This window comes from Calliopsis andreniformis, chromosome 1, assembly GCF_051401765.1.
Source record: "Calliopsis andreniformis isolate RMS-2024a chromosome 1, iyCalAndr_principal, whole genome shotgun sequence".
NCBI classification, from domain to species: domain Eukaryota; kingdom Metazoa; phylum Arthropoda; class Insecta; order Hymenoptera; family Andrenidae; genus Calliopsis; species Calliopsis andreniformis.
In genome coordinates this window covers 14039724-14066117 of record NC_135062.1, presented here as the reverse complement: position 1 = coordinate 14066117, position 26394 = coordinate 14039724, and the positions used below count along the sequence as shown (strand labels likewise).

General features: G+C 37.8%; 3 protein-coding genes across 3 annotated transcripts; all 3 read right to left on the bottom strand.

The window, feature by feature from the left end:
• Positions 1-649: 649 nt before the first annotated feature.
• LOC143182990 (uncharacterized) lies at positions 650-3503 on the bottom strand. Its single transcript, XM_076384351.1, has 5 exons — positions 3445-3503; positions 3293-3397; positions 2909-3040; positions 2619-2732; positions 650-943 (listed from the first exon to the last, which is right to left on the bottom strand). The coding sequence occupies exons 1-5, from the start codon at positions 3501-3503 to the stop codon at positions 940-942; spliced, it is 414 nt and encodes a 137-aa protein (XP_076240466.1). The 3' UTR covers positions 650-939.
• Positions 3504-4577: 1074 nt separating this feature from the next.
• LOC143182984 (uncharacterized) lies at positions 4578-6406 on the bottom strand. The gene is made up of 4 exons (XM_076384340.1): positions 6366-6406; positions 6170-6318; positions 5054-6105; positions 4578-4661 (listed from the first exon to the last, which is right to left on the bottom strand). Exons 1-3 carry the CDS (start codon positions 6404-6406, stop codon positions 5936-5938), a joined length of 360 nt encoding a protein of 119 aa, XP_076240455.1. The 3' UTR covers positions 4578-4661; positions 5054-5935.
• Positions 6407-12134: 5728 nt separating this feature from the next.
• LOC143179790 (uncharacterized) lies at positions 12135-21903 on the bottom strand. Its single transcript, XM_076379159.1, has 4 exons — positions 21702-21903; positions 18159-18281; positions 13465-13582; positions 12135-12256 (listed from the first exon to the last, which is right to left on the bottom strand). The coding sequence occupies exons 1-4, from the start codon at positions 21809-21811 to the stop codon at positions 12206-12208; spliced, it is 402 nt and encodes a 133-aa protein (XP_076235274.1). The 5' UTR covers positions 21812-21903; the 3' UTR covers positions 12135-12205.
• Between the last annotated feature and the right edge of the window lie 4491 nt (positions 21904-26394).

The following is a 26394-nucleotide window of genomic DNA, read 5'->3' as shown; positions in this document are numbered from 1 at the left end:
ATTTTGATTGAATAAGAATTGATTTAGTAATATGAATTTAAAATATCTTTTTTATGTAACGTAAATCCTGTAATTGGTAGTTTTGTAAGAAGTGAAGAGTGATTTTGTATGTGCGCATGTTGCAGATTATGGTCGCTAGGTGGCAGCAACGCAATCATTAATGGTTAAGATTTCATCGATAGTTAAGATGGTGGAAGAATCGAGCGGGAAAGTGAAACTGCAGAACTGCGATTGGTAAGTAATTTTTAATCGAAATTTGTAATAAGCTTTTGGGTATTAATTACTTGATACTACAGGAAATAGAACACATTACTTTTTAATCAGAATACTTTACCTATAAAGAAATTCGAATTTTGCAAATTTTCTTATGTTATCTGTGTTCATTCAAAAATTATCAAGTGGTTAATAATTTGTTTAATTGCAAGCTATTGCTTTGCTAATATGTTCTTATCACTGCTTGTTCATTACTATGAATATTTATCGCATATTATCGCTTGCACATTATTAACAAGACTGTTTGCAACAACTATACGTGTTTATTGAACTTGTAATTATTATCTATAACAATTACAGTTACTGAAAAGTAATAGGAACTTAGAGGAATTGAAAGGTACATTTAATAATAAATAATAAATTTATTCGTCGAATATAAAAAAGAGTAAAAAATATCTTACAAAATTGTATAGTCGAAGCAGCTTTCTTTTATGTTAAATAAATAAATTATATGCGATAGTCGAACGATGTGTTGAGGACAGTCACGGCGATGATTTTTTAGTACCAAAATCGCTTAATTCTTTCTTCGTCAATGATTACATGATACGAATGAAAACCGAACGAGTTTTCAATATTTTCCCATGGGAGGGTCATCCTTTTTAATTTAGCGTAGCGCCTCTGGGCAGGTCAAATTTACGTCAATGTTCTCTTTATCATCTTCAGGCTTCAACTGTAAATAAGTACAAATAATTATTAAATTAGTAACGAGATCAATATTAAATTTATTATCTATTAATTCTATTAATATAGTACATGCAGCAATGAAATAAAACTTCGAATTGTAGGAAACAGAATTGTCCTATAAATTAGAAAGTGAGCAATAGTTTAGCAATTATCTTATAAATAATAAAAAAAAATATTGCATAGTTGATGGATTGTAAATATTCTCAGAAAATAGGTATATGTTGCTTCAATTCTCTGTTTACTGTTATCTCGATATAAGCTCAGTAGTATACCTATATTTTCTCAGAACTATCTTTTAGGACTCTCACCCCTAAATTGAAATAATCTTCAAAGCACTTTCACTATCTCTTAACAAAATCCCTGCACTCTTCAGAAAGACTTTCTATCTCAACTTTCTCAAAACGCTGCGATTTCTCAAATACTTGCCGATAAAAAGGGGTGATCGATTAAATTGGACCGTTTCGCGTGTCGATTCTCGTATCTTAATCGAAATGGCCCGCGCTATCGTCGAATTACATATTTCCGATGCGAATCGGAGTCGTTGCAAAACAGCTAGCCAGATAGATAAGCGGTGGCCTGAGTTCGCCTCGGTTCGACAAGGATTTATCTTGGGCACTATCGTGAAGTTCGTCTTACATCACGCCTCGGCGCTTCGTTTACATACACGCGTCTGGCGTCGCAAATTTTCGAGCTTTTTTTTCCCTTCGTTACGAGCAGCACGCGGACGCGATCTTATCGCGAATTCGAGGTAGAAGGGGCAGAAAGAAAACGAAACGCTCGCCGCGAGATTTTTTTCAACGATGGTCCAGATTCTCGACTCAGCGATTCTTCGATCAAGGAGTTGCGCGCGATCGACGCTTAATGCGTCGTTAAAGGAGCGCGTGATCGTTTTAATGGAGAAATTCTATCTGCGTTGATAGATTTTTGTTCAGTATCTACTATTGCTCCATTAGAAGAGAGCAGGGAATTAAAAACCAGTAGATAAGTAGCTGCAGATTTTTCTGACGCATTTGGTTGCTGCAGTCGTTTCTCGTTACGAATTCGTTACTATTTTTCATCGATTCTTATAGATATTGTTTTATTTTCTTTTGCACTGAGAGTACGAACTGGATTTAGAAGTGCATTTCTTTGAACTTCCATGCTTTTTGTAAGCTGCTTACTTAGAAAATGGTTCTTAGGCAAATTAAGGTTTGAAGATTGTTTCAACAATTATTTGAGTATATTATTGGAAAAGTTTAGTGTCAAATTATTGAGGAAGTTTAATGCATTTAATGGAAGCTGAGTGTATTGTTTCGAAAGTACGAAAGATAATTAGACTGAAGTATCGAAACTAATGATTAAGTCTTATTGCTTAATTATTATAAATAGCCAATTTATTTCTAGTTAAGTTCGAACCCTCTTTAAGACTTCCTCGATATCTTAGACCCTCTATCAAGCGCCCCCCGTCATTATCTAACAATTTGTTAATAACTTCTGAAGAAATGAAGTTTGATATCCCCCCCTTGAAAATTTCGCAAGAGTTCGATTTCGCTACCATCGATCTATCCACTTTCACTGTTCAATGATTTCTATAACTAACTTCTACTACAGTGTGTTTCTAACGAGGTGATAGTTGTGCTCGATAAATATATAAGTGATACATAAAAGCAGAAGTTACATACCTAACAACAGGATAAGCCGCGTTTCCTTTGTAACCGAGTTTTGCAGACAGCTTGAACAGTTTTCGCAGATTTTTCATATTCATTTCGAACACAGATCGCCTTGTTTTGCCATTACTTAAAAAAAGAACAAAAAGGATGTTAGAAAAAGGTGTCCAAAACATGTGATTTGCAAAATGTTATTTTCAGATTATTAATAACATTATCGCTTGTTCCAGTGTATTTATATCAATGCAATATTGATAATGACAGTGGTTTGAATATCAGTGTTATTTGTATCAATTTTTACTCACACTTTGGTTGACGATGAGTCCAGTTGTCGACCTCCCCTGGAAGGGACGTTCATAAATCTGTTCGTCATTTTTGAGAGAGCCATCAGAGTCTCCAGTTCTGCTCGCCTCTGGTCCGATAATCGTTTGTGTCGTCTGTATTACAAAAAATTGTCCTTTGAAAAATTGAGCAGTCGAAAGAGATTTTTCTTATAAATATTCAACTTTTAATTTAGCTTTTTCTCTGCTTTCTTAAAGAATATAATTTTGAAGAAATTTAGCGATAGCAGTCTTAAAGATTATTTTTTCTACTTAAATTTTTTGTGGAACTCTGAGTAAATTGTATCGAGATTGATTAAAATTTGGTTAAAAATAATTATTCCAAGACTGTGAATAAAGATTACTCACTCTTTAGCCGCCCCCAGTAGTTCTGCATTTATCTGCTCAGCAATGTCTCCACTTTGCGCGAAATCTGGGAAACCATTTTTCGTATTTGCCGTATTTTCATTCACTCTGTAAGAAAATGATAGCATTGCAGTTAGTAGATACTATTTAGTTGCCCTGATCTATAAACAGAAAATTCTTTATATTCGCTACTGCCTACTCTTCGCAATTTCATTGAAAACTTTCGTCATACAACTTCGTAGGATATTTAGAAAAGTGTTGTAAACACGATACAAAGTTACAGCGAAGCTGTCCTAACTTTTCTCTCTTAAAATTCATTTGGCTTCTGCTTCTAGATGGCTCGAATTAAATCGGGTTTAAATTTGGAATTAGTTACAAAAGATTAAGTAGGGAGAAGCTTCACATCATAATAAAAACGAGTTATTTCCGATTAAATTAACAACTTCTGTATAAAATATTAATTCCTCGAAGCAATGCTAATTCATGATTTCCAATTTTTTTATTAATATCAAGCACCTTCTCTTGAATAACTCATTTCTTCCCAATATTGCGTATACGCAAGATCTAAAACAATATTTTTTCTAACCAGTAGAAGAATAATTCTACACACATTCTCAATCACACAATTTTTTTCACTTTATGTAGAGTCCAGTTTGCTATTTTTTTTACTATTTTTTGAATATTATTCAAATTCGCCTTGGGAAAAAATGAGTAGCAAAGTCTCTATAAACAGACACAGAAATGGAAACAGAATAAAAATAAGTAAAGGTAATTACCTTTCGGATCTAGGATGTGCAGAGACAGAGATGGCAGAAAGCCAAAACAATGCAGAGAGCAGTAACACGTTCATCCAGAACTTCATGTTTGCGGAAGTGTAGTTCTCCAAATCTCTTACGTAAAAAAAGAGAAACTGTATATATATAAATATACAAAAAAAAAACGATACAGGAAAATTCTTTTCTTCGTCTTCTGGTATTCCTCGAGTCCTCGAGACTGTCTCAAAAGTGCAAGTAGAAGTGGTCTGTCTTATTCGGTATGATTCTACTTGAAACTAAAGTCAGGACGCTCTGGTCGGGTATATATTCGCCTCAGAGGGTCGTACCCCCTCCACGTGATCTGCACTGACGTTGCTTCTACACGCCCTTCGCGTTATCTCTGAAGCACGATTTCTTCGAGCTCGTCGTGTGTGCCATTCACGATAAATCGTGTTTCTATCTTGCGTCGATTGTCCAAAATCTCGCGTCCCTCGTCGACGCGTTCCTCGTTATCACGAGTCGCACGAGCGGAGGGAAAACAATGGCCAACTGGCTTCGCTCTCAGCTTTTGTTAATGACGCTGAAGATTGCGATTGGAAGACGCGCAGAACCCGCCTCTATATTTGGAGCCAGGGATTTAACAATTGGTGAGATAAATTGAGAATGTAGCGTCGATGCGATACATTGTCACTTCTGCCAGTGGGGTGTATATTTTTTCAAGATCATGTTCAAAGTTATCAGGAGTTTAGAATACTTCCAAATTTTTACTGCTAACTCTCAGCAAATATTCAAATATTCAAATATTCAAATATTCAAATATTCAAATATTCAAATATTCAAATATTCAAATATTCAAATATTCAAATATTCAAATATTCAAATATTCAAATATTCAAATATTCAAATATTCAAATATTCAAATATTCAAATATTCAAATATTCAAATATTCAAATATTCAAATATTCAAATTTGCTGGTATAATGCTAATGATTATAATATGTTCTTTACCTGAATTTTATGTGGTGACTTTTTTATTGCTATGTGTTATCCTTATTTTTCAATAAGCTGTGGCCCCATACTTTTAATGAGTAATACATCATAAGAGAAAACACAGTCTCTATGAGTGATTGTGTATGGTACTGTTTAGAATAAAATCTTGATATTTGCACTACTTTATGCTCAGTTCTTCTGCAATTATTGAGGTAATCTGTAGCTGAGTGCAATCGAATACTGATGGTCTAAAATCTTCCTTAATCCATTAAAGAGTTAACTTATCTCGTTATTCAAATTAAGCTTGAGCGTGTTTCTTTAACTCTGCTCACCTGCAGAGAGAATGTGTAGTAACATGTAATATTATTCGTTTCCTGATACCCCTTTCTTCCTCTTTGGAAACGAAAGATACAGGAAAAAGTGTATTTATGTGAATTTAGAACGACGACATCGGCATCGCCACATTTCGTCATTAATAAATGTTCAATTTCTAATTTTTGTTATCAACCGTCACGCGAATAGAGAGAAACTGCTTACTTGGTCACGATAATGCTTTCTCGCTGTCAGATTTTTGATAGAGTGATGGACATGAAATTTTTTTCTACTTCGAATTCGAGATATACGGGAATCGTAACGGGTACATGAAATAGTAGCCTGAGCGTAATTACATTGCTAGTTTCATCATTCATATTTCATTTGCTATCTTCCTCCACGTGGATGGAGGGAAAATATATATATGCTTCGTCTGGTTTCCCCGCGAAACCACACAGAGGAAACGTGCACATTTGAAAGCTGAGAAAAATGCATCAGGAAGAATCACTTGCTTACATATACTTCATTTTCTTCATCCCTGAGTTGCTAATATGGAAAGAGAAAATTATAATAGCCGTTGTGTATTGTTCAGGTCATTTTGATCTGAGACATAATTTCAATCTTTAATTTCTGTTTCTTGAAAATATACTTTACGATGATTTTTGTGTGACGTATTAATTTATTGTGTTCACGAAGTGATTTTATCAATATTTCATCGAAGCTGCAAGATTTCTCTCCAAGTACGCCATGTACATCACCTGTAAAAAAATTTCTATTTTCCTATCTTGCAACTCATTGCTAGATAATGTATGATTTAATTACACAGTTGCATTTCGTCATTTCCTAATGAACTTGTGTCATCTGTCCCCTGGATTATCCAACATCGGCGGATTGCTTTCCTGCTGCGACTTCCTGATATCCACAGAGTCAGTGAAGCAAAAGTTATGGTCGACGAAGCATGGGTTTGGTAACTATACCGTGTCATTATTGCATTAAATCATATAAGGCAATTATGTACTCGATGTAAGAACTTAGAAAACATGGGAAGCACAGATTCATCAATTTTTATGCTATTGTCGCGTCGAGGACAAATAAGAGGAAATATGGGAACTCCAAGAAGGAAGAATTCCAAGAGTCCTTAGACCAAAGATTAAATAATCGATTTTTAAATTTGTACTTCAATGGCTAGCTTTTTTCTCATTGAATGTGTTAATGAGATACTGGGAAGGGGTCGTAGCTTTGTTGCAAAATTGTGTTACATTTTTAGAACGATCTAGTGCAAATTGTCGCTCTAAAAGGAAAGTTAATTGCTCAATTTGAAACGTGACCTCCGAAGAGGGCGGAAGAATAAACTCTTGACCCGATGAAGAAATGGTCGTACAAGAGATAGTAGTAGTAATAATTAAAGCGGATATCCGACGATAATAGTAGTCTTTATGTAGATATTCTTGAGTGTCTGACCTTGACTGAGTACGTCCTTCGAGTTAGCTTGCTAAATAAATCTAGTGAGATTTCACATGCAAGTACTGATAGGAGATTAGAAAAATTCCAGTCTGTATGCAGTACACTGAAGGTTTTTTTATAAGCAATTTTAATTTGCAACTAAAAATGTCTGGCATTATTCTCAAATACCCTTGTATTGTAGCAGTAAACATTAGTATACTTAAAATTATTTCTAACGAAGAGTATTTACATAAATTTTCGATGTCTAGTCTATCACTGATTGAATAATTTGAAATTTTCAAACAGCAAATTTTAACTGATTGTAAGTATTGTATATTAAGAAATTTTATTTCTGGAAAAGAAATTTCAAAATTATATTTTATCTCTTTATTACAGCATTATTTATTAAAGCAAGTATAGATATTAAATATTCATAATGTTTGATTTAAGTCTTCTTTCGCAATACAATACGATTCCCAAACAGTTCTGAGTCAATGGGGAGTAACGTGCAAAATATTATTCCATTATCTGAATACCGAATGGGAATCATAACAAACCATTGCTTCGCCTGTATATTTGATAGTACAGTGTATATGTCTACCAACTTAGTATTAGTCATTATCATTCAGTTAAGAGTACTGATACCAAACATACTACACTGTATTTGTTATTGATGCTATGAATGGGCACAACATGAAGTTATCATTAGAGATACTTTGTGAAACAAGCTGGTCCTAAAATTTATTTTTTCATTTGAGCTAAATTGACTTTCGTGACGATTGAGATGACTCAGATTGCGAAGGTACTAAACTAGGGATTTGTTATTGATTCTGTAGATAAAACGACAAAGACAAGGCCACCTGGGACGTACGAAATTCTTCTTTTGCTTCTAGGGCATTGGGTTGGATCCTAAAAGGTAGACTGTGCATTGCACATTTAATTGAAATTTAATCTAGAATGTTCTTGCAGGCAGTAGGTCAAGTGATGTCTTCCTTTCTTCTCAGCGATTGTAAAATCACTGAATCTGGGTAGAATCTGGGTAGAATCTGGGTAGAATCTGGGTAGAATCTGGGTAGAATCTGGGTAGAATCTGGGTAGAATCTGGGTAGAATCTGGGTAGAATCTGGGTAGAATCTGGGTAGAATCTGGGTAGAATCTGGGTAGAATCTGGGTAGAATCTGGGCAGAATCTGGGTAGAATCTGGGTAGAATCTGGGTAGAATCTGGGTAGAATCTGAGTAGAATCTGAGTAGAATCTGAGTAGAACCTAACCCAATAAAACCTAACTAGAATCTAGCTAGAACCCTAAGTGTATAACCCCCTAGGCACAGAACCCCTAGGCCCAGAAACACAATCATATTCCAACGATCTACTCCAAGTCTCATCCAAAGAAACGAACATCGATCCACGCCTTCATCAATCTAAAAATCTAAACCTTCACACCCCCACTACCCCAAATCGAAAGCCTCTGGTCCCACAAACACCAAACACCAGAACAGACAGAAAACAAAGCGAAGGTGCGAGTGGTAGGGTGTAAAAACAGATACGCAAAGTTTCACAACGGTTTAAAGATACACTCGACCGATCCGAAATCGGGCGCGAGTTTACGTAGCTCTTCCCCTCGGCCGATAGGGAGGACCGAAACATGGAGGCCTAATCGTCGTCCAAAGGGGATTGTGCAACGTTTGGAGGCCCGTTCGTCGATTACACGTAACGGTTGGTACACGATACGCGTTCTACTGCGCAGTAGCGATTGCGAAACCGCGCGCGGCCACCCACGCGTTGTCTGTGTGCGTGTTTCATGAAATAATTCGATATCTGTCGAGAAGAGCGAGTGCGTCGGCCGATCGTCCCGGCCAATCACGCTCGCCACGGATGAGCGACTCGCGCGAGCACACGACGGAACCAGCCGAGAGTGCACCAGACGCGATTAATGCAATTACGCTCGATTCCGTTCGCGAAAGTTCCGTTTACGCGATGATCACGCTTCGAGACGGTGCATTGCTGTTCCCTGGCACGCGTCGATGGAAAACTGAGTGGGGGAGCGGTTTTGAGTTCCCTAAGTTTCCTTTGGATTAGAAGAGATGAAGATTAGGGTTGTATATGAGACACTGGGAGGAACGATGAACTGACCCCATTGTTGAAAAAAATTGGAAAAATTGGCGATCTAAAATATGCAGGGTTTCCTTAGAGGAAATTAATGCTACTGAGTCAATTTAGGGAAAAATGTGGCTTGGTCCATATTTGTACTGAATGCCTCGTATAAGTAATGACGATGATCAAATCGTGACTGTTTTAGGTGCCTACTGCGACTTTTAGGATTTTTGGGAATCCTTTTAGGAACATTTTCAGGATGGAAAACCACCTTTATCTTCTCGCCTCGCAGCCAAGTGGAAAAGTTTTTTTTTTTTTTAAAGTTCAGCTTGAGGATGAAAAAGCAGAGGCTTTACGCTTTAAAATGAGCTTAGGTGGACTTCTTTACGATTTTTTTTCACAGACTTACAGCGGCTCAAAGATTGACAATTTTTTCAATCTAATTTTTTAACATTTTGTGTTCATAGACGGAAATGATATTGAATTTCTTAGGTTTAATATTTTAGTATTGAATCTCAGTTATCTAGAAAACTTATACAAAGTATTTTGATCGAAAGTATTTTGATTTAGGTATTAACAAAAATTGTGGGCCCGATTAATTCTACCTTCTGCACTGTCAGTAGTATAGACTAGTTTTGGTCTGACCGTGTGATACTTAGTCTCTTGACTTTCTCAGGAAAATTTTTTCTCGTACATGACTAAACCCACTATAAGTATTGGAAAACTTTGTACAGGCTTGTGATCATAGTTTCGCAAAAAAATTTAGAAAAATAAGTCTGCATTTACCGACAGTATGAAATAATTTGCTCATGGTTTCCCCAGAGGGAGCTCAGATACGTATTTTTAATTAATTTTTCTGAGGTTCCTGTCAAAATTGTGTATTTTATACTTGTTACTTTATGCAAAATTGTAAGTATTCGTCTGGACTATTATCTATTGGTATTTATTCAGGATTTAGTTATTGTTGATGGAATGAATTAATGCCTTTTTATTAGAGATATTTTGCTTTTTCAGACAAGAAGTTAAGACTTCAAAGTTTTCCAGAAAATTTTCCATAAAAAGCAATTTCTTTTCGACGCTTTTAAATCTCAAAAAGTACACCTCCTTAGTACGACAATTTGTCTAATTTCAAGTTTCAAATTATATAATTATTTCAAGACAAACAAGATAAATATCTTTCGAAAAATGAATGGCAGAAATAGGAAAACAGGTGAAACGGTAAGATCAAGAACAGCACAAACTGTTAAGTTACTGTGTCGTTTTTTACACTCACTTGTTGCATTTAAACATGAACAACCTGCTTCAGCGCATAACTGCGTTTTCAAACAAAATCGACTATGTTGTTTCTGATCTCATCGAGTCATTAAATGAAGAGACGACGTACAGCTGATTATTATTTTTATTTTGCGTTTCAAATAAATAAAACAATAGGCACAGATCGCAAAGATAAAATGAAATCTATCTCGAACGCGTAACTCGATACAATCGAAGCCGTCATTATGCGCGAAAATGTGTTTCAATATTCTGTCTAACACTAAAGTGCGATTAAATAAATAAATAAATAAATAACTTAATAGAAAAGATCCTAAGGAGGACGCGATTGCGTTACAATGAAACATTCCCGTCGATACATCGAGTGACGCTCCGTTGGAGCGTAATTGCGCAATTAATATTAACAAGCTCCTGTCGTTAATACTAATTACTTGCCTCGAGGCTGACGTTAACGCGCGTTCCTCACGATTATTCAATTATCTGTACAATAAATAAAACGCATCACATACTGAATTAAATACATTGTCTCGGGCGCGATACGCGACTTATCGATACTTCTCGTGGAAATCCATTTGCATGAGGTCAATAAATTAATTAAACGAATCAGACGGTTCCCAAATTGCTGCTACATCGTTCGAATCTCGAACGACTCTGCGAATGGATATCACTTTCAATTTTTATGAATAAAGTTGAAAAAAATATTTTAAAAGGTTAACATATTCACAGTTTCATGACCTATATGTGGGTCAAGATAATTTTAATAATGAGTTCTGATAATATTTTCGTCAGATTCTTGGTGAATTATGAAGAAAGAAACTCTTTGTTATTCTTTCATTGAAATTTGTAATAATCTCGAGAAAATTGTATCACTTTCTTGTAACTGTGAATGGTGAACTGTGAATATGTTAATAAATAATGAGAAACGAACAAAAAACAGAAAAATGAAGAAATGGGTATCAAGAGACTAATAGAGAGGATTTTCTTGCATCAATGAGGAAAAATTAGTTTCTTGTAACAACGATTTCACAGCCTCGTATTCTTCTGCGAATTTCCATCCACCACAATTTGGGAACCACCGCGCTAAGAAAACTAAACGTGAAATGGAAATGCATCGAATCGCGATTGCAACGAAAGATGTGGGTGGGTCCTTTCAAATACTCTGCAGTGGCTGAGGTTGCAACGAAGCCCCCAGGAGGACGTTTAAGTGAATTTTACTTTGCCTAGGGGAATGAACGCCGAAAGAAATGGATCGATTACAAAAGTAATTAACAAATAAATTATAATACACTCGGCGACTTCTTCAGCTCACTGATTCCTCCGTCTTCAGGGGCTTCATTACTCTCCCTTAATTTGATCAAACACAGTTTAGCTCCAACCTACTTACGCTAAAATAATTCGATTCTCGAGTTCGCATTCCACAATAGTCGAGCCACTGCAGTTGGTCCAAGCAAAAATCTACCAAAATCTATGATCGAGACCGAGAGTTTACGAACCAAAGGCTCTCAGCTGTAGCCAACCTATTGGCTTTTAAATCGAACAGGCTTTTGACTTAGAAATCGAACGAGATTTGAACGAAACCAAAGTCTGGGACACCGTGTCCCAAGTCGAGCGAGACCAGTCTAGCTAACTACGATAAATAAATAATAAATTATGGCTACCTAAATAAATAACTAGAACAGAAGGCTACGCGTGCAGGAACGAATACAAAAATGAGGACAACGTCGTCGACGGTTGTCGCTTCGTACATTTAAAGAACGTGTGATCATTCCCTGCGTCCCTTTGAACAGGTGCTCTCCCATGGACGAGGCGGGTCGTTTCTCGTGCACCGTTTCTCTTTTCCCTCTCCATTCCGTGGTTAGTTACTTAATATCCTAATTAGTGGTAAGTTCGTTAAAGAGTTTAAGCTCGGACGGAGGACGGTCCGGTAATACTGTTCAGGCGGTTTAAGGTCGAGAGATCGTGTAGTTTCCCTTCTTTCTTTAAGCGTTTTTCGTCCCTCGACTGTCTTCGTGTTCGCCCTGGAGCCAACGCGACGCGATCTTCCGACATCCTAGATGAACCGATAATCGTTGACTAAGCCTCGCCGAGATTCCTTCAGTTTCTGTAATTGAAATAAATTTATTAACTTGAGTGGTGTCCAGAAGATTTTTTAACAGCTTTTAAGTTGGGTTATTTGAGCTGTAGGCACTGTGCACTGAAGTACTTGAGGAAACAGATAATTGAGCATTTGGGGAAGTGGGTATTTGGGTACTTGGGTGCTTAGATATTTGGGTATATAAATATAAATTCTATATTCCAGATCTCGATTAACTGCCTGAATCAAAATTTCTGAAAAATATGACTCAAGTCGTTTTGCCTTCCAGCCACAGGAATCTCCATTAAATACTCAAATTCTGCAGCACCTGACGAAGTTCCCTCGCTCGAAACCTAACGAGTGAAAAATGGAAAATAGGACACTGAGGGGAATTCCACAGTGACTTCATCTTCTCCTGTCATGACGAAACATTGCATCGATGTTAGCATAAATCGAAACCGCGAAGTAAATCGAGCAGATTATGGGCAAATTGCGCTTGCAATGTGTTGCATCACGAGAAGGCTACACGTTCCTAGCGTCGAGTTCACGACACGAGGAGGCGCGTGCCAGCGATCTCGTTTCATTTTTCTCTCCCGACTAATTATCGCTCTGATTGCATTCGCAATTAGCTGGAGGAGGAGGGGCGCTGCTTATCGATAAAAATTCGAAATTATGCGAATCATTCAGACTCGGGGTTATGGCTTACCTCGTGACTCGAGTCCAGGGTGCGTTGTATAATTACGCGGAAGAATGATAGTTGGGTATCTCCTGAAGGGATTTTTTCTACAGTTTTTCATAGAATATTCGTTACTTGAAAGAGTGATAGAGTGATCTCTGTGATTGTAAGGCAAAACGAGTTACATAATTTCGAAATTACGGTACAAAGACTTGAATTTTGTGTGATTCTATATTAGAAATATGCATCTTATTATATTCTCATTTTTCGAGGGAAAAGATCCTACAGTTCATCTCAAAAAGGTGAATTTCTTCCAGTAATCTTCAATTAAGACGTAAAGTTAAATTTGTTGAGAGTGTGGCTTAAGTTATTGTGTCTTGAAGACTTTAAATTGATCACTAAAGTATTTTATCCAAGTTTTCTAATGTTCTTTTTTATTCTTTGATGAATTATTTTAATAACTGAGGCCTCGGTAGACACCTTTCTGTTATAAGAACAGTGCACATAATGATACGTTACAGAATGAATAAAATTACAAAATAAGATATTGAAAGCTTACCATTGGCCAGGAGAGGATTTTGTTTTCGTCAAGTATATCAGGATTATTCGCGACAAGCTGCATAATGCGCTGCAAGGTTTCAAGTCTGGTGTTCGTGGCGGATCTTCGTCTACGACCTCTGAAATGAAACAGATATACAGATCGATTAGAAAAAATATTAATAACTTGAAGATGGTATAATAATGGTACGATAAATTAATCCACATTTACTAAATATGTAACACGAGTTCAAGAGACAAAAAATGAGAGCAAACAGGGGATTCTATACAAGAAATTCCCATTCACAATTCATTCTCATGGGGATCTTCGCGCAGCTACCATCAAAGATAGAAAGATTTAAAAAAAAAGGCGCCACATAGTCGATTTCGATGCCATATGCTTGGAGCTACCAAATGGAACTTTCATGGGAGTGAATCAACTGATTTTTTTTCAATAACCTCTTCGTTCCCTCGTCTTTTCGAGAGAATGGCTGCGTGGGACGATGTTTCACGCGATCACGCGTGTCACACATGTCAAAAGTTAGGAAAGGGTGTCACGTGCCAATGGAATACTGTCGAGTTTGCAATTGTTAATCATTGAGTGTCCTGCTGCGAATTATTTCACGTCTTATCTGAATTTATGCTACTCTTTCGAGGAATATTAACTAAAAAATTGTGCTGGTTTCCATCGAATTGACGTCACAACGTTCTACTATCGACTCTCGAATGTTAGAATTTTCATAGTGCAGAGAAACAGTGTCGCGATACGACAACTTAAATGGTCTGATCTATCTGTTCTCAATTTTTCAAATGTCTAAAGTATTATAATAAATTCATAATAATTCATGAATTATTTTATTTCTCGTATGTAATTTGCGCTGTATTTACTATCCAAATTCATATTTTTCCTCAAAATACTCCGTCACGCTTTTAATCAATGCAATTTTTCATTTTCCGCTACTCTATCTCCACCGACTGTCCGACATTTGAATTCCCCGCAGTGAATGCAAAGCATCAAGGTAACTCCATCGAGTCCAAGATCTTTCTTCGAGTTCAAGATCGAGCACGTTTTGCGCGTAATTGAAAATACGAATAGCCTTCGACCCATTTTCTTCGTGCTCGTTGCGCTTTCCACTCACAGCCGCTTCTTGGATCGACAGTAAATTATTCCTTGTGGCGAACTGAGTACGTAAAAAGCTCGCGACGAATTTATCAGCTTCTTTTTAACAGAACAGCTCATGAAACGAGTTTCACGTACTAGAAAAGCAGACTTCCCGAAAAAAGAAAATTTATCCTCTTCGATTTTAACATGGAGTTCACCAAAACAGTTGATACAATTTTTTAAAAAATTTTTTAAAATATTCAAATATTCAAATTTTCGAATATTCAAATTTTCAAATATTCAAATCTTCAAATATTTAAATTTTCGAATATTCAAATTTTCAAAAGTTTCAAATTTTCAAATATTCAAATTTTCAAACATTACAAAATTTCAGAACTTCTAGATTTCAATATTTAGTACCGAATAATTTACAAATCTCCAAGTCTTTTTACAACACAAAACATAAGATGGAACTTGATTGACCTTTAGCAGCCGTTAGCTATGATGGATATACGTATTCCCCTAAGAATCATGTTCTACAAACTAGCAAAGACTCATTAACAAGTACACACCACAGACTCAGCCAGTCCTCTTCACGAGCTCGTTGAATTCAAGACTCCTCCTCCCGAGGAGCCAAGAAGAGCAACGATTCAAGAACACGAATAAGAACAAAAATCCACCTCTCCCTAATTCGTCCACGTTCTCAACGAAATAACGTCACGAAAATCGCTCTGGCACAATGTCCCATCAGCCGCCCCTCTCTCCCGACGTTCCCCTTTTCAGCACAGAACTCCCTCGCGCAAAGTCAATTGGAAGTCCTCGGAGGAACAGCTCGCGTGTAACTTGGCGAGCCCTCGCGATAAATCACGAGTGAATGGGGGAAATGAGGCGCGTAGCCGAGTAAAAACGTCGGAGGATGATTAAAGCGTGTGCAAATGTTGGCATATCGGGGCGAGGATTTTCGAACGATCCCCGAGCGCTAAGCGAATTCCCGCGACGCCGCGGGCTGGCTGAGCCAGAGACGCGTTGCATCTGAATAGAAATTTATTCGGCAGGCATTCGAAGAGGAGAGAGGTAATCCGGTTAGAGGCTCCATTACGTCCCTGTGTTCGCTGTACACCAGCGTACAGGCGCGACTCGTTGCGCCCTTCTGACCCCCATGCACCACTTCCACCCCTGCGAGTTACATTATTCAGCTTGCATCGTTACGTGCGTGGGTCGTGTTTCATCGGCTGCGGTCTGACATCAATGCTTACACTACTGGTTCTGATTATTTGTACTTCTCTGCGAGCTGGTTCGGGGATGTGGGAGTTTATTGGCTGGGGGTGAATTTGTTTGGGTTGTCTGGGGGGGACAGGAGATTCTACTTTTTTGTGTGGAGGATTAGGGTACCTTACCATGCCCCCTATCACTGTTTTCATATACAGCTACGTGTATTCAGGGCATTAAGGTGAAAATATTTCTTCTGTCTTTTTTAAATAAAATCAAATATTGTTGGTTTAGTAGTGTTATATTTTGCTACAGGTGAAAATGAAGGAACTACCTAATTATGGAGAGAAACAGTATCTACTATAGATATTGTACTGCTTTTTTCTAACAAAATAAAGTACAAAAATGTTCAAAATAAGATTTATTTAGAATGAAGAGTATTCGGTGTGTCATCTAAATATCGTTGGCATTTAGTTCTTGCTAGAATTACTACGTTCACGTTGAACATCTCCTTGCACATATGTTGTATCTTGAAAGTATTTCGTTTCTTTTCGAGTGAATGAATGTGATAACCCATTGACTTCACGGTTTCTGCATTTTATTCTCACCAATGTTAATTCTTATCAGAGTCGAAAGATGGGATAGTAACAGTGAAATAACGTAATAGGAATGAAATCACAGCCACTGTATATTATTCATCTTAACTTGTGATCGAGCTTCAGCTGCATTTACACTTGTTCGATAGACTCCATAAACCAAATGAACGTAACACTAAATAAAAAACGACTAAGAACAATCAAAACCCAGGTTAATCAAGATTCTACTACACCTCCAAAACCTTCATCACTAAAAACTCTTTCATAATACCTCCCTCGAGGTATCAACCAAATCCATCTCAGGGTAAGCTAGTCGAAGCTCGAATAAAAAAGGCTAAATACATATAATACGTGAGGCAGTGCGCAGCCGCCGAGCGACACCCTCTAGCTATCTTCTTGTTAGTACGTCGTTCCTTCTCATTTCGTCGCGCTGCTACGTGACCACCCTCTCGGTATCATTAACCCTCGTTCGCCCACCCCCACACGGCTCAACCCTCACGCGGAGGAAGGATCACCTCTGTCATGCAGACGAGGCCACAATGTACAGGGCAGAAGCAACAAGTTGAATTTCAATGCAGCAGCTATTTCGTCACGGACGTGCGCCACATTTGCCGCGAGCTTACTCACCCTATTACTCTGGTCCCATTCTGGTCGTCGCCGACGCGAATCCACGCGGAAATTCGCGACAGACCGCGGGGGAATGGAATAAAAGGCAACGTTTGATTGGAAATAGACTCTGTTTGGTTTGATGACGCGGCTGGTGTACGTTCGGAGATTCCTGAACCCAGAATCAGTCGGTTGCACTACGAGAATAACTATTTTCTACATTCTGTTTGGATAGGTCTTTATTTTCAGCGGTGCCATGAGGTAATTCTGGTATGTCGGTAATATCGTTCGGTTGGAGGCCATCGAGGAATTCTCATCGATATCGAGACCCATGTCGAAGCTTTGCTTCTTGAACTTGTATAATACTATGTAATTTGAGAGTTACATGGTTATGCATATGATATTTGTGTGTGTATTCTTCTATGGGGAGAATTTTAAATTAAATGTTGGTTGCAAAATGGGATGACTTCGAAACTACAAAATGGGATAATTTCGAGAGCAAAGAAAACTGATTAGGTACAGAAAATCTTGGAAGTCATTCTTTTAAGGAGAAAGAAGAAATAATCAATCGCTAAATAAAATTTATTAGTAGTCCTTATTGCGAGACATGTTATCAGGTGTGCAGACGATTTCACCAGAGAAACACGTATCTTTGCACCTAACCCATACACGCGACGTAACAAATTCCCACGGTCAATAAATGATTCCCGTGCGAAAGATAAGCGATCTATGTTCAGCGATAAACCTCGATCGTGCAGAGATAGCCGCGTAATTGCTTTTATTCGCGAGTGTGCAATTTACTGCAGTTTATTAAAGCTAGGTATTATTCAACTTTGAGTCGAATTTATTAATAAAAATTTTGATTACCATAAACGTCTGGTTTTTCATAATCAGGTACTCGGTTTGAAATATTCAAAAATTGCAAAAAATATTTGAAACTGAGGAAACGAGGAAGAAAAAGAAATATATCAGCGATTAAAGAGATAAGAAAGAAATCTTAAAAATTCTTGAAGCAACTGGTTGATATCTGAACGTTGCTTGATTTATAATATTTAGTATAGTGACGACAAAGGAGTGTTATCTGAAGAGTTCCGCTCACGTAGGAGGAAGCGTCAATTATATTTGATAATCAGTTAACAAATATTAATTTTGCACCAAGATAGCTACCGACTCCTTGAAAATCACGTAATTCATCATACTTACATTTTATCTGGATCCAACACGCCGAATGCAACAGGAACCGTCACTAGCTTTCCTCTCACCTTCTCCAGGCCCAACAGCGTTTCAATTTCGGCCAGTCTCTGGTCTGAAACCCTCCTCTGTCTGCTGCAAATCAGATAAACCAATTGTATATTAATTTCACGAAGAAAAATTCATCTGATTAAATATTTGTCTAATTGTCTATCCAGAAACAGAAAATTTAAATCAATATATCGATAAATTCTCATTTTTCTCTAGCTTCTCTTTCTTTCGATAAATTCTTAGTTATATTAGAAACGAATAATAAGTTATTGCGCTAATCATGGGATTATCCATTATTCGAGTAGTTTAGTTCCCCTTCGCGTTAATTGCAGATAATTGGCGAATTATTTTAGTACTCCTCAAGTGTGAAGTGTATTTCTGTCGCGTACCTGATGAATGTAATGATTAGAATTCATTTTTCGAGCTCTTATTGAATCAGTCTCCCTTATCTCACGAGTATACGTGTACTTATCAAAATGCCTATAATTAGAATTCAGTAGCGAGAAAATTGTTGAACGAGAATCTTAAGTTCCCTTTTGCAAATACGGAACGAAGATTTTGTATTCGCTCAGTGTACATGAATATCATGTCATTATCTTGTACTGTCTCTTTTCTAAATGTATCTTCCTAGGAGATCCTCTCATTTAATTATGCAAGTTTATTGCACCTTTTATGAATCAATGAATCATCTCTGATCTAGCTATACCTAGTCCATTAAATCCTACTCGTATTGGAACGCTTAAATTCCTGCTCAGGCCTACAAAGTTCCATGCACTTTGAACTTCATCCTTCCTATATTTTTACATAACTAGGTAACAGGTGCCTACAACTAGCGAATAAGCTACTAAACTCTCCCTTAACTTCGTTCAATCTTAATACCCTTCGTGTCTTCACGGTAAAAACTTCAACTATAAACGCTTCAGTAGCACGAATAACGATAAAAAAGGCGTTAACGATTTATTGTTATTTCCCTCCTGCGATAAGTGTTTATAAGGACGCCCAATTGCATCTTTTTTCGTCCACGGAACGACCCAATAAAGAGGCAACAAAATGTGACAGTATTGCAATCCGAGCACAGTTTTATCGTATCACTGTTCAAACGTGTAACCATGACGCGCGCTAACGTGTCCCGTAATTACATCAGCGAGCAAACTTTCTCGAGAAATCGATGTCGCAAATCACTCTCGCGAGATCACGGTGAAAAACTCGCCAAATGGGGCACTATGCACTCGTTCACTATCGAACCCTGTTTCTCGAGCCTCGAACTCGCGTCTCGAATTCAAAATTCACGCGGCGCGGGAAGTTAAGCAGCGAGGATATTTTTCCCTCGTTTCTTCAGTCCCTCAGTTTATTAATTTTTTGCTGGATTTTCTTCGATGCTTGAGAGCTCTTCTTGAGAAAATTAATTTGGCGTCTTATTACGGTTTATGGAGAATTGATGATATCTACTTTTTTTTTAGACGCAGTGATATAAGAGCTTTACCTTGGATATACTGAAAACTCTCAAATTTAATTTATCTTTGATGATTGAAAGACTTGAAAATCTGGTCCTCTAGAGAGGTCCAAGTATCGTGAATCTCAAAACTTGAAATTTTCATCGCCATAGTTTTTTTTTTATTATTTATGCAGATGCAACCTCCGATAGGAAATTTAAGACAGTCTGCAGTCTGTATTACATACGTAACATTTACAATATACAGTAGTGTAATATACATATCCAAGAAAGGCACTTAATTGGTAATAAACGTGATGGTGACATAATATATTTAAACCACAATCTTTCAAGAATGAACATAAGAGCTTACATAGCTAAAACACAGTTCTCAGAGGCATGATGCAATTTTGACCATCGATATTTCTAGCCTTTTCAAGGACCTCACAGGATCGTACAAAGATAAAGCCGCAATAATCGGCGCGATATAGCGAGGCCTCGAATCCCACGTTAGGATTTCATATTCTGGATGAAAAATCTCCCCTGGCAGAGATATATTGCGTATCGAGTGATCGGCAAGCTGTATAGGATAACCAGTGTTTGCTGATCGCTGTTAATTTCGCCTCCTTGATCGACACGTTAATCCTGAACACATGTGGAACGTAAGCCCTCCCCATTATCAGTCTGACCAGCGTTATCAGTGTCCATGGGACACCCATGGAAAAAAGAAGGCGGTGTTAAGCCATGCACGTCGATTCATCTGCCGCTGCACAGACACCGAAGATACCTCGTCAACATCCAATGAGACTTCAGGGGAGTAGATAGGAGCGAGTCGCGACAACGTGTCGAAAATATATCGATAAAGTATCGTTAAAGATAGCGATCTAGCGATTGGAGCTCGAAACGAGTCTGACGTCGGAATGGGATTTTCCCTTCAGATCGAAAAAACGCGGGAAGATGATTATCCGAAGATGCAGGCCTGATCAGCCGGAAAATTTGTATCTGAGAGTTTGATACACCTGTATCGGCGATTTAATCGATTGCAAGTGACTAGAAATGCGTGGGAGGAGTTGTGAGTTAATTGCATGATAAAGGCGATTCTCTCCTGGGGCTGAAGATATTTTTTTGGCTAATTTTAGATGAATTTTAAATTTGAAAATTATGCTAATTTGTGATTCATTCATTGAATCACATAAGGACACTACACAAAACTATATGAAAATTGAAAAATTGCTTAAATATATCCTATTGTAGATACTTATACTTAGAAGTTGTCAAGTTAACTAACTTTTCACCTTCGTCATTTGAATGTTAAATATTGAGCAGAGGCTGAAAGTTTTTACTGGAAGTTTCACAATTTTCATTCTTCTCCAATTTTTCTCAACAGAGGGATTCTCTTTGATAATCAAGGATCTACTCTATATTATTCTAGTAAACATTCGACTCTCGAATATCGCTTCGAACTTATTTGAATAATGAGACAGTTCATTTCTGTGTTTGTACCACGCGGGAACGCAACAAGTTGAAAGAAACTTTCGTACTGAGGATATTCGTTAGCTACATCTCGACGAAAAAAAAACAATTTCTCTGAGATATAAAGGGTCTACTGAAACTCTTGCTTAGCTTTCTTATTCCATCGTAACTTTACTCGAAAAGATACTCTTGCGTAGGTGGACTGTCGAAAATTGAAGATTAACTCGAAATAAAACACTTACAAATTATTTACTGACTATCTACCAACAAATCTAAAATCTTTCTCCACAGAATGCTCACAAACTGACTATCTCATCAATTTCTCAGCTCCTAATTACACCACTCTCTTAGAACGAAAACCATAGATGCAATAACTCATTTCATACACACTGAACCAACCAGAACAATTCTATTCTACCAATAATGATACTATAATATTCACAGTGCAATTTCCCAAGTAACAAAAATCCACCCCAACAGGTAACCCAGCACCTGCCCCATGGACTCACTAACCAGTTGCACCCCGAGCTATCATACCGCACGAATCACTAAAAACCTCTTCTCCGACGAGCCCCTGTTGCTCCAGCACGAGCCCTTACCTTAGGAAAGGGGATGGCCTGGCGTACGTGACCCCTGGCATAGCAAGCACGACGAGGGCACAGGCCACCATGAGCGTGACGAACAGGTTGGTTCCCATTACGTTCTTCATGGTACAATTAAACGAACTAGTCGATAGAATAGTCCTTCGGTCACAATCCAAAGCGTGTACGAGGTTCCTGTGGATCCTCAACAGGACACTGGATCAGGCACACTACTTCCCACTGTACGAACTAGTCGCAGAGGTAACACGCGTGTCTGTCGATGGAATCGAGTGTGATCGCGGTTTTCGTGGCGGTGGCCCTATCCTTGTCGCTTTTGTCTCTTGGTGAACTGTAGCGTACCGTCGTTCGCTTCGAGCATATATACTCGAAGGAGAGTGCCGCCTCCACCTCCCCACTCGGCTCGTGGCCCATGCCCCACTCGGCCGGATCCTCCCTCACTTTTATCTCTTTCCTAGACTTCGACCCTTTTCCCTGGATTCACCTTTCTGTCGAGGAAGCCAGCCAGCGACAATGATTAGGCGGGAACAGCGAGCTGGGTCTTCACCGTCCGCGTTTTCCACGGCCGCCTCTTCCACCAACTCGCGAATTCGTCGCCAGGGTTCGTCAGCTTGCTGGCGGACACTGGGCGACCAGGACCAGGCCAGATTTTCGGGGACCTAGGATACAGGCTTCTGTGTAATATACAAGCTTCTGTATTATGTATAAGCTTCTGTATAATATTGCAAGCTTTTGTGTAATGTACAGGGTGATCAGTTTAGCTGGGAATATTCTAATGAGTGTTGGAAGTACACTAAAAGCATTTACAATAAATGCTGCCAACGCTAGGAGGGTTTCGAGTTAAATTGGTTATATTGCTGATGGACACTGGGGAACTAGGACCAGGATAGATTTTCGGGACTCCAGGATACAGGCTTCATCAGTATATTGCAGTAGATTCATCAGTAGATTGGAGTGGAAGGTAGGTCCTTGAGAATTTCTCAGAAGATGACAGAAAAGCAGGTGGAAAGATAAGTTCTTTCGTTTGCTCGTTTGAATTGGGCCAAGTTCTTTAAGAAAATTTAGTACTCCTAGGTTATATTCTATTATTTTTGAAAAATTGAGCGCTAAAGACACAGGCGCGTCCACAAACAGGTGGTTTAGCTGGAAAATTCGACGCCCACTTATCTCGTAGGGATACGCTATAAAGAATCTCGTAAACGATTTGTAAATGTATTTGAAGCAGTGATATCAGTCATGGATGCTGGAATGCGGAGTTAAGGATTAATTGATGCATCTTATTAAAGAGACACTTCCTATTTCATTTGATGCACTCAGAATTGCAGTGAGTTTAATAAGGATTTTTCCAGTAGGGAAACTTCTTGGTGTAATTCCAGTCAGGTTATGCAATAATTATCAATTTTTCCTCAGGGCATTAATAATTCATTTAGGAGTTCCACTATTAGTCATAACAGTATTCTGAAACATTTATGCAATTGTAGCTAGGACAATTTGTGAGCATTATATCTCTGTTCAAAGAATGTTATAGAAATGATTTAAAGTAAATTTCGTGATTGTAGAAGTGTCTAAGTTTTGAGTTGTTTTATGACGTATGATATGGTATTCCAAATTGATGAGGATTAAAAATACATTAAATTACATAAAACGTATTAAAAGTATATTTGTCAATGCGTAAAAATATCCTGCATCTGCAGAGTATCGATTTATATTCCATGACTATTTTCATTCCACATTTCCTACTTTCGTTTATTCTACCTTTCCATACGCCCTATTTTCTCTATTTTTATTTTTCCTCATTCCATTCTCCATATCTTTGTTTTCCCTGTATTTTCACCTGCAACAATAAACCCAATACTCTCAAAATCTCACATGATTTTATCTCAGCCATCAGCCACTAAATCATCCACACAATAAGCAACAAATTACCAAAATTCAAGCTTCTTCAAGAAGAATCTCTTCCACCATCTCATTATTTACTACAAAATCGAACACCTCGAGAACACCGTGAACATTGACCAGAGAAAATGCGTTCACCATGTATCCCAAAGCACCATGCTTTGGATTCGCAAACACCATGATTCTCCGTCACCTAAATCCACAAGCTTCGTGGATCCTATTTAAACCACGTCGCTCATAAATCGCCCTGCGACACTTCGGTTCCGCTTCCTCTTCACAATCGCATCTCTGTTCCCAACAGATGGATGAAAGACAATTAATAAGCGCCTCGGAGATATCTCCATGAGAATAATATCCATAGCTATCTCTCCTGGAATTCGCCCAGCAAACGAATGGCAAGCGATCGATCTATTTATCCGCGAGTGCAACTGGTTGCAGCATACGTGCATCTGTGTCCCAGCTTGTTTTCGTGTTTCGAGTAAACAAGATCGCAGAGAATTTTACAATTAGTTATTTGTAAGTCCTATACAGAATTAAGAGCAGGTAAATTTGAGGTAAAAGGGTGGTACAAGTTAGAGGGAAATCTTTCTTTGGTTTTTTAACAATTCTTTTCATTCTCTCACTTGCTTAAGTCTCACTAAGGCTCTCTGTACTACATTGTCCCTCTTCTGTTCGACAGAATCAAGAACAGCAGCTGTTTCTGAGTCCAACAGTAGCGCAGAAGACGACCGACCCTGACACAGGTGCGAATGGATGGACCACCAGTCGGCTGGAGTCGCAGCGCGATGAAAAATCCGCCAGGTATGTGGTTATTTTCAGTGATGAGTTTCGCTTTTCTTCCCGCTGACCTTCTCCGTCACATCAGAAGAAGCCACTGGAATCACGTGAATTTCGTGAGATTCCCTACCGCTTCTTCTCGATATTCGACGCATAAGATGTAAATACGCCGATTCCAGAGGAGTAAATTCTTCGAACAGTTTCTATAAATACCTCGATCCTTTGTCCCAAAGCGAACGATTTTTCGGAAAAGTCTGTCTGCGAATGCAGTCGGGCTTGAGAGATTCCTGTGGCTCGTTTTCGAGCTTCGAGTGTTTGCGAAGTCTTTTGCGATTTGCACTGGTTTGGAGATCGGGATTGACTCACGGTTCAGAATTCCATTGGAAATTGGTTCTTGAGGATTCGATTGATTATGTGTATGCGACTGAGATGTGGACTGGAAAAGTTTTTTATTGCACTGCGTTAATTTTCAATAATAATTTAAAGTAAGAGTAGTATTCTTTTAATGATAATGGCTAAAATTAAGCTCCAAGAAATAAAGGAATAACAAATGAATATTTGAAGTGAGACGTCATGGATAGAAAAGATGTAAATTCATTTTCCAAGCTCGTGGATATCGAGAAAAATTGTAAAATGGAATATTCCATAACCCATAGATAATTTGTTAATTTCGTTCTACGTATACGAAGAAGGTGGAAGGCAGAATTTTGTGAATTATTAGATAGATTGAGAGATAAATTGTATAGAATGTTAGGAAAGACCTTCTATACTATTATCTGCTAATCTAGTGAAATATTGATAGGAGAAGAACTTTTCAAGGTTTTCATGCCGATTATAAAAGTTCTTGACTACGTAGGAAGATTTCAAATGTCATGAAACCGCGACATAAAATTTTGTCAAAAACGAAGAGAAAACATGTGATAGCAAAAATCAAAATTATAAAAAGGACTATAGCTATTAATATTAAAAGGTAAAATGCAAAACCAAATAAAGAGGAAGATGCTTTGTACCAAACTTAACACCACATGCATGTAGCTTTATCATTTTTACTACGTCTTCTTGCCAATATAATCCCCCTTTATTTGCAATCTGAGCTACGAACACAAACAAAGCTTCCAACTTTAAGCTATACTGCAATGAGACATAGATATTTCGCCTACCAGCTCATGCATTCTTTTTATCGTGTACTCAAACAATTTTTATACACTTCCAACGATAATGGTTGCAAACAAACGTCTTCCCCAGAAGTTAGCTCGCTATAAAACCACATGTACGATATTCCAAAAATAAAACACAAATTTTATTTCCTTGTTTCTCGCTGTTTTTTGATATCGCCACAGTAAATTTCATTTTATCGTTTCTTCATCAACAATGAGTGGAAAAAATTCAACAAACAAGAGTGTGATTTCTCGTGAATGTGAATTTCACCTGATTTCACGTCGATGTGAAATTGATCGAAATCATTGAAACTAGCTCGTCACTATTATTGCGTTAGGCATGATTCACGCACACTGTGCAAATAGTGGAACTCCGAGAATCTGTTTGCATCAATTTTCTGATAGAAACTTCGTCAAACTGTAAGGATTTGAGCTTGTGCCTCCTTCGAAGGAGATTTTCCTTTGAAATACAGGCACTTGCTGCCTTTGGGTATAAGTAGATTCACTTTAGAATGGAATCTCTTCGGCATGAGATAAATAATGACGTGATCGAGAAGTCGACTCAAACAGAATTTTCATTTTAGGTTTCGAGTTTGTTACTTGCTTTAACAGGTTCATCTGTGAGTTGACTTTCATCTTTTCATGGGTGCATCTTATGCATACTATTCTTGAATATGATCCACATTTTTCAACTCAAAATTTGTTTGCCTTACCTAGAAGTAAGAGAAAAAATTCTTTATGCAAGTGATTAAATGTTAAAGAATGATCTTATCTAAAAAATTGTATGCAAAAATTATGCATTTCAACAGGAATTGAAACTCATCTCATTAACGATTGCCATATGAGTGGTTTGCAATTGAGAA

Bases quoted from the DNA above. Each gene is read 5' to 3' on its own strand.
- LOC143182990 (XM_076384351.1), bottom strand. From the start codon at position 3,503: ATGAAATTGCGAAGAGTAGGCAGTAGCGAATATAAAGAATTTTCTGTT. The intron at 3,041-3,292 runs GTGAGTAATCTT...TTTGTAATACAG, and splicing joins CTACTGGGGGCGGCTAAAGA to ACGACACAAACGATTATCGG. The intron at 2,733-2,908 runs GTGAGTAAAAAT...TCTTTTTTTAAG, and splicing joins GACTCATCGTCAACCAAAGT to TAATGGCAAAACAAGGCGAT.
- LOC143182984 (XM_076384340.1), bottom strand. From the start codon at position 6,406: ATGAATCTGTGCTTCCCATGTTTTCTAAGTTCTTACATCGA. The intron at 6,319-6,365 runs GTACATAATTGC...GACACGGTATAG, and splicing joins TTTCTAAGTTCTTACATCGA to TTACCAAACCCATGCTTCGT. The intron at 6,106-6,169 runs GTAATTAAATCA...ATTTTTTTACAG, and splicing joins AAATGACGAAATGCAACTGT to GTGATGTACATGGCGTACTT.
- LOC143179790 (XM_076379159.1), bottom strand. From the start codon at position 21,811: ATGAAGAACGTAATGGGAACCAACCTGTTCGTCACGCTCATGGTGGCC. The intron at 18,282-21,701 runs GTAAGGGCTCGT...TCTGATTTGCAG, and splicing joins AGGCCATCCCCTTTCCTAAG to CAGACAGAGGAGGGTTTCAG. The intron at 12,257-13,464 runs GTAAGCTTTCAA...TTTCAATTACAG, and splicing joins AAATCCTCTCCTGGCCAATG to AAACTGAAGGAATCTCGGCG.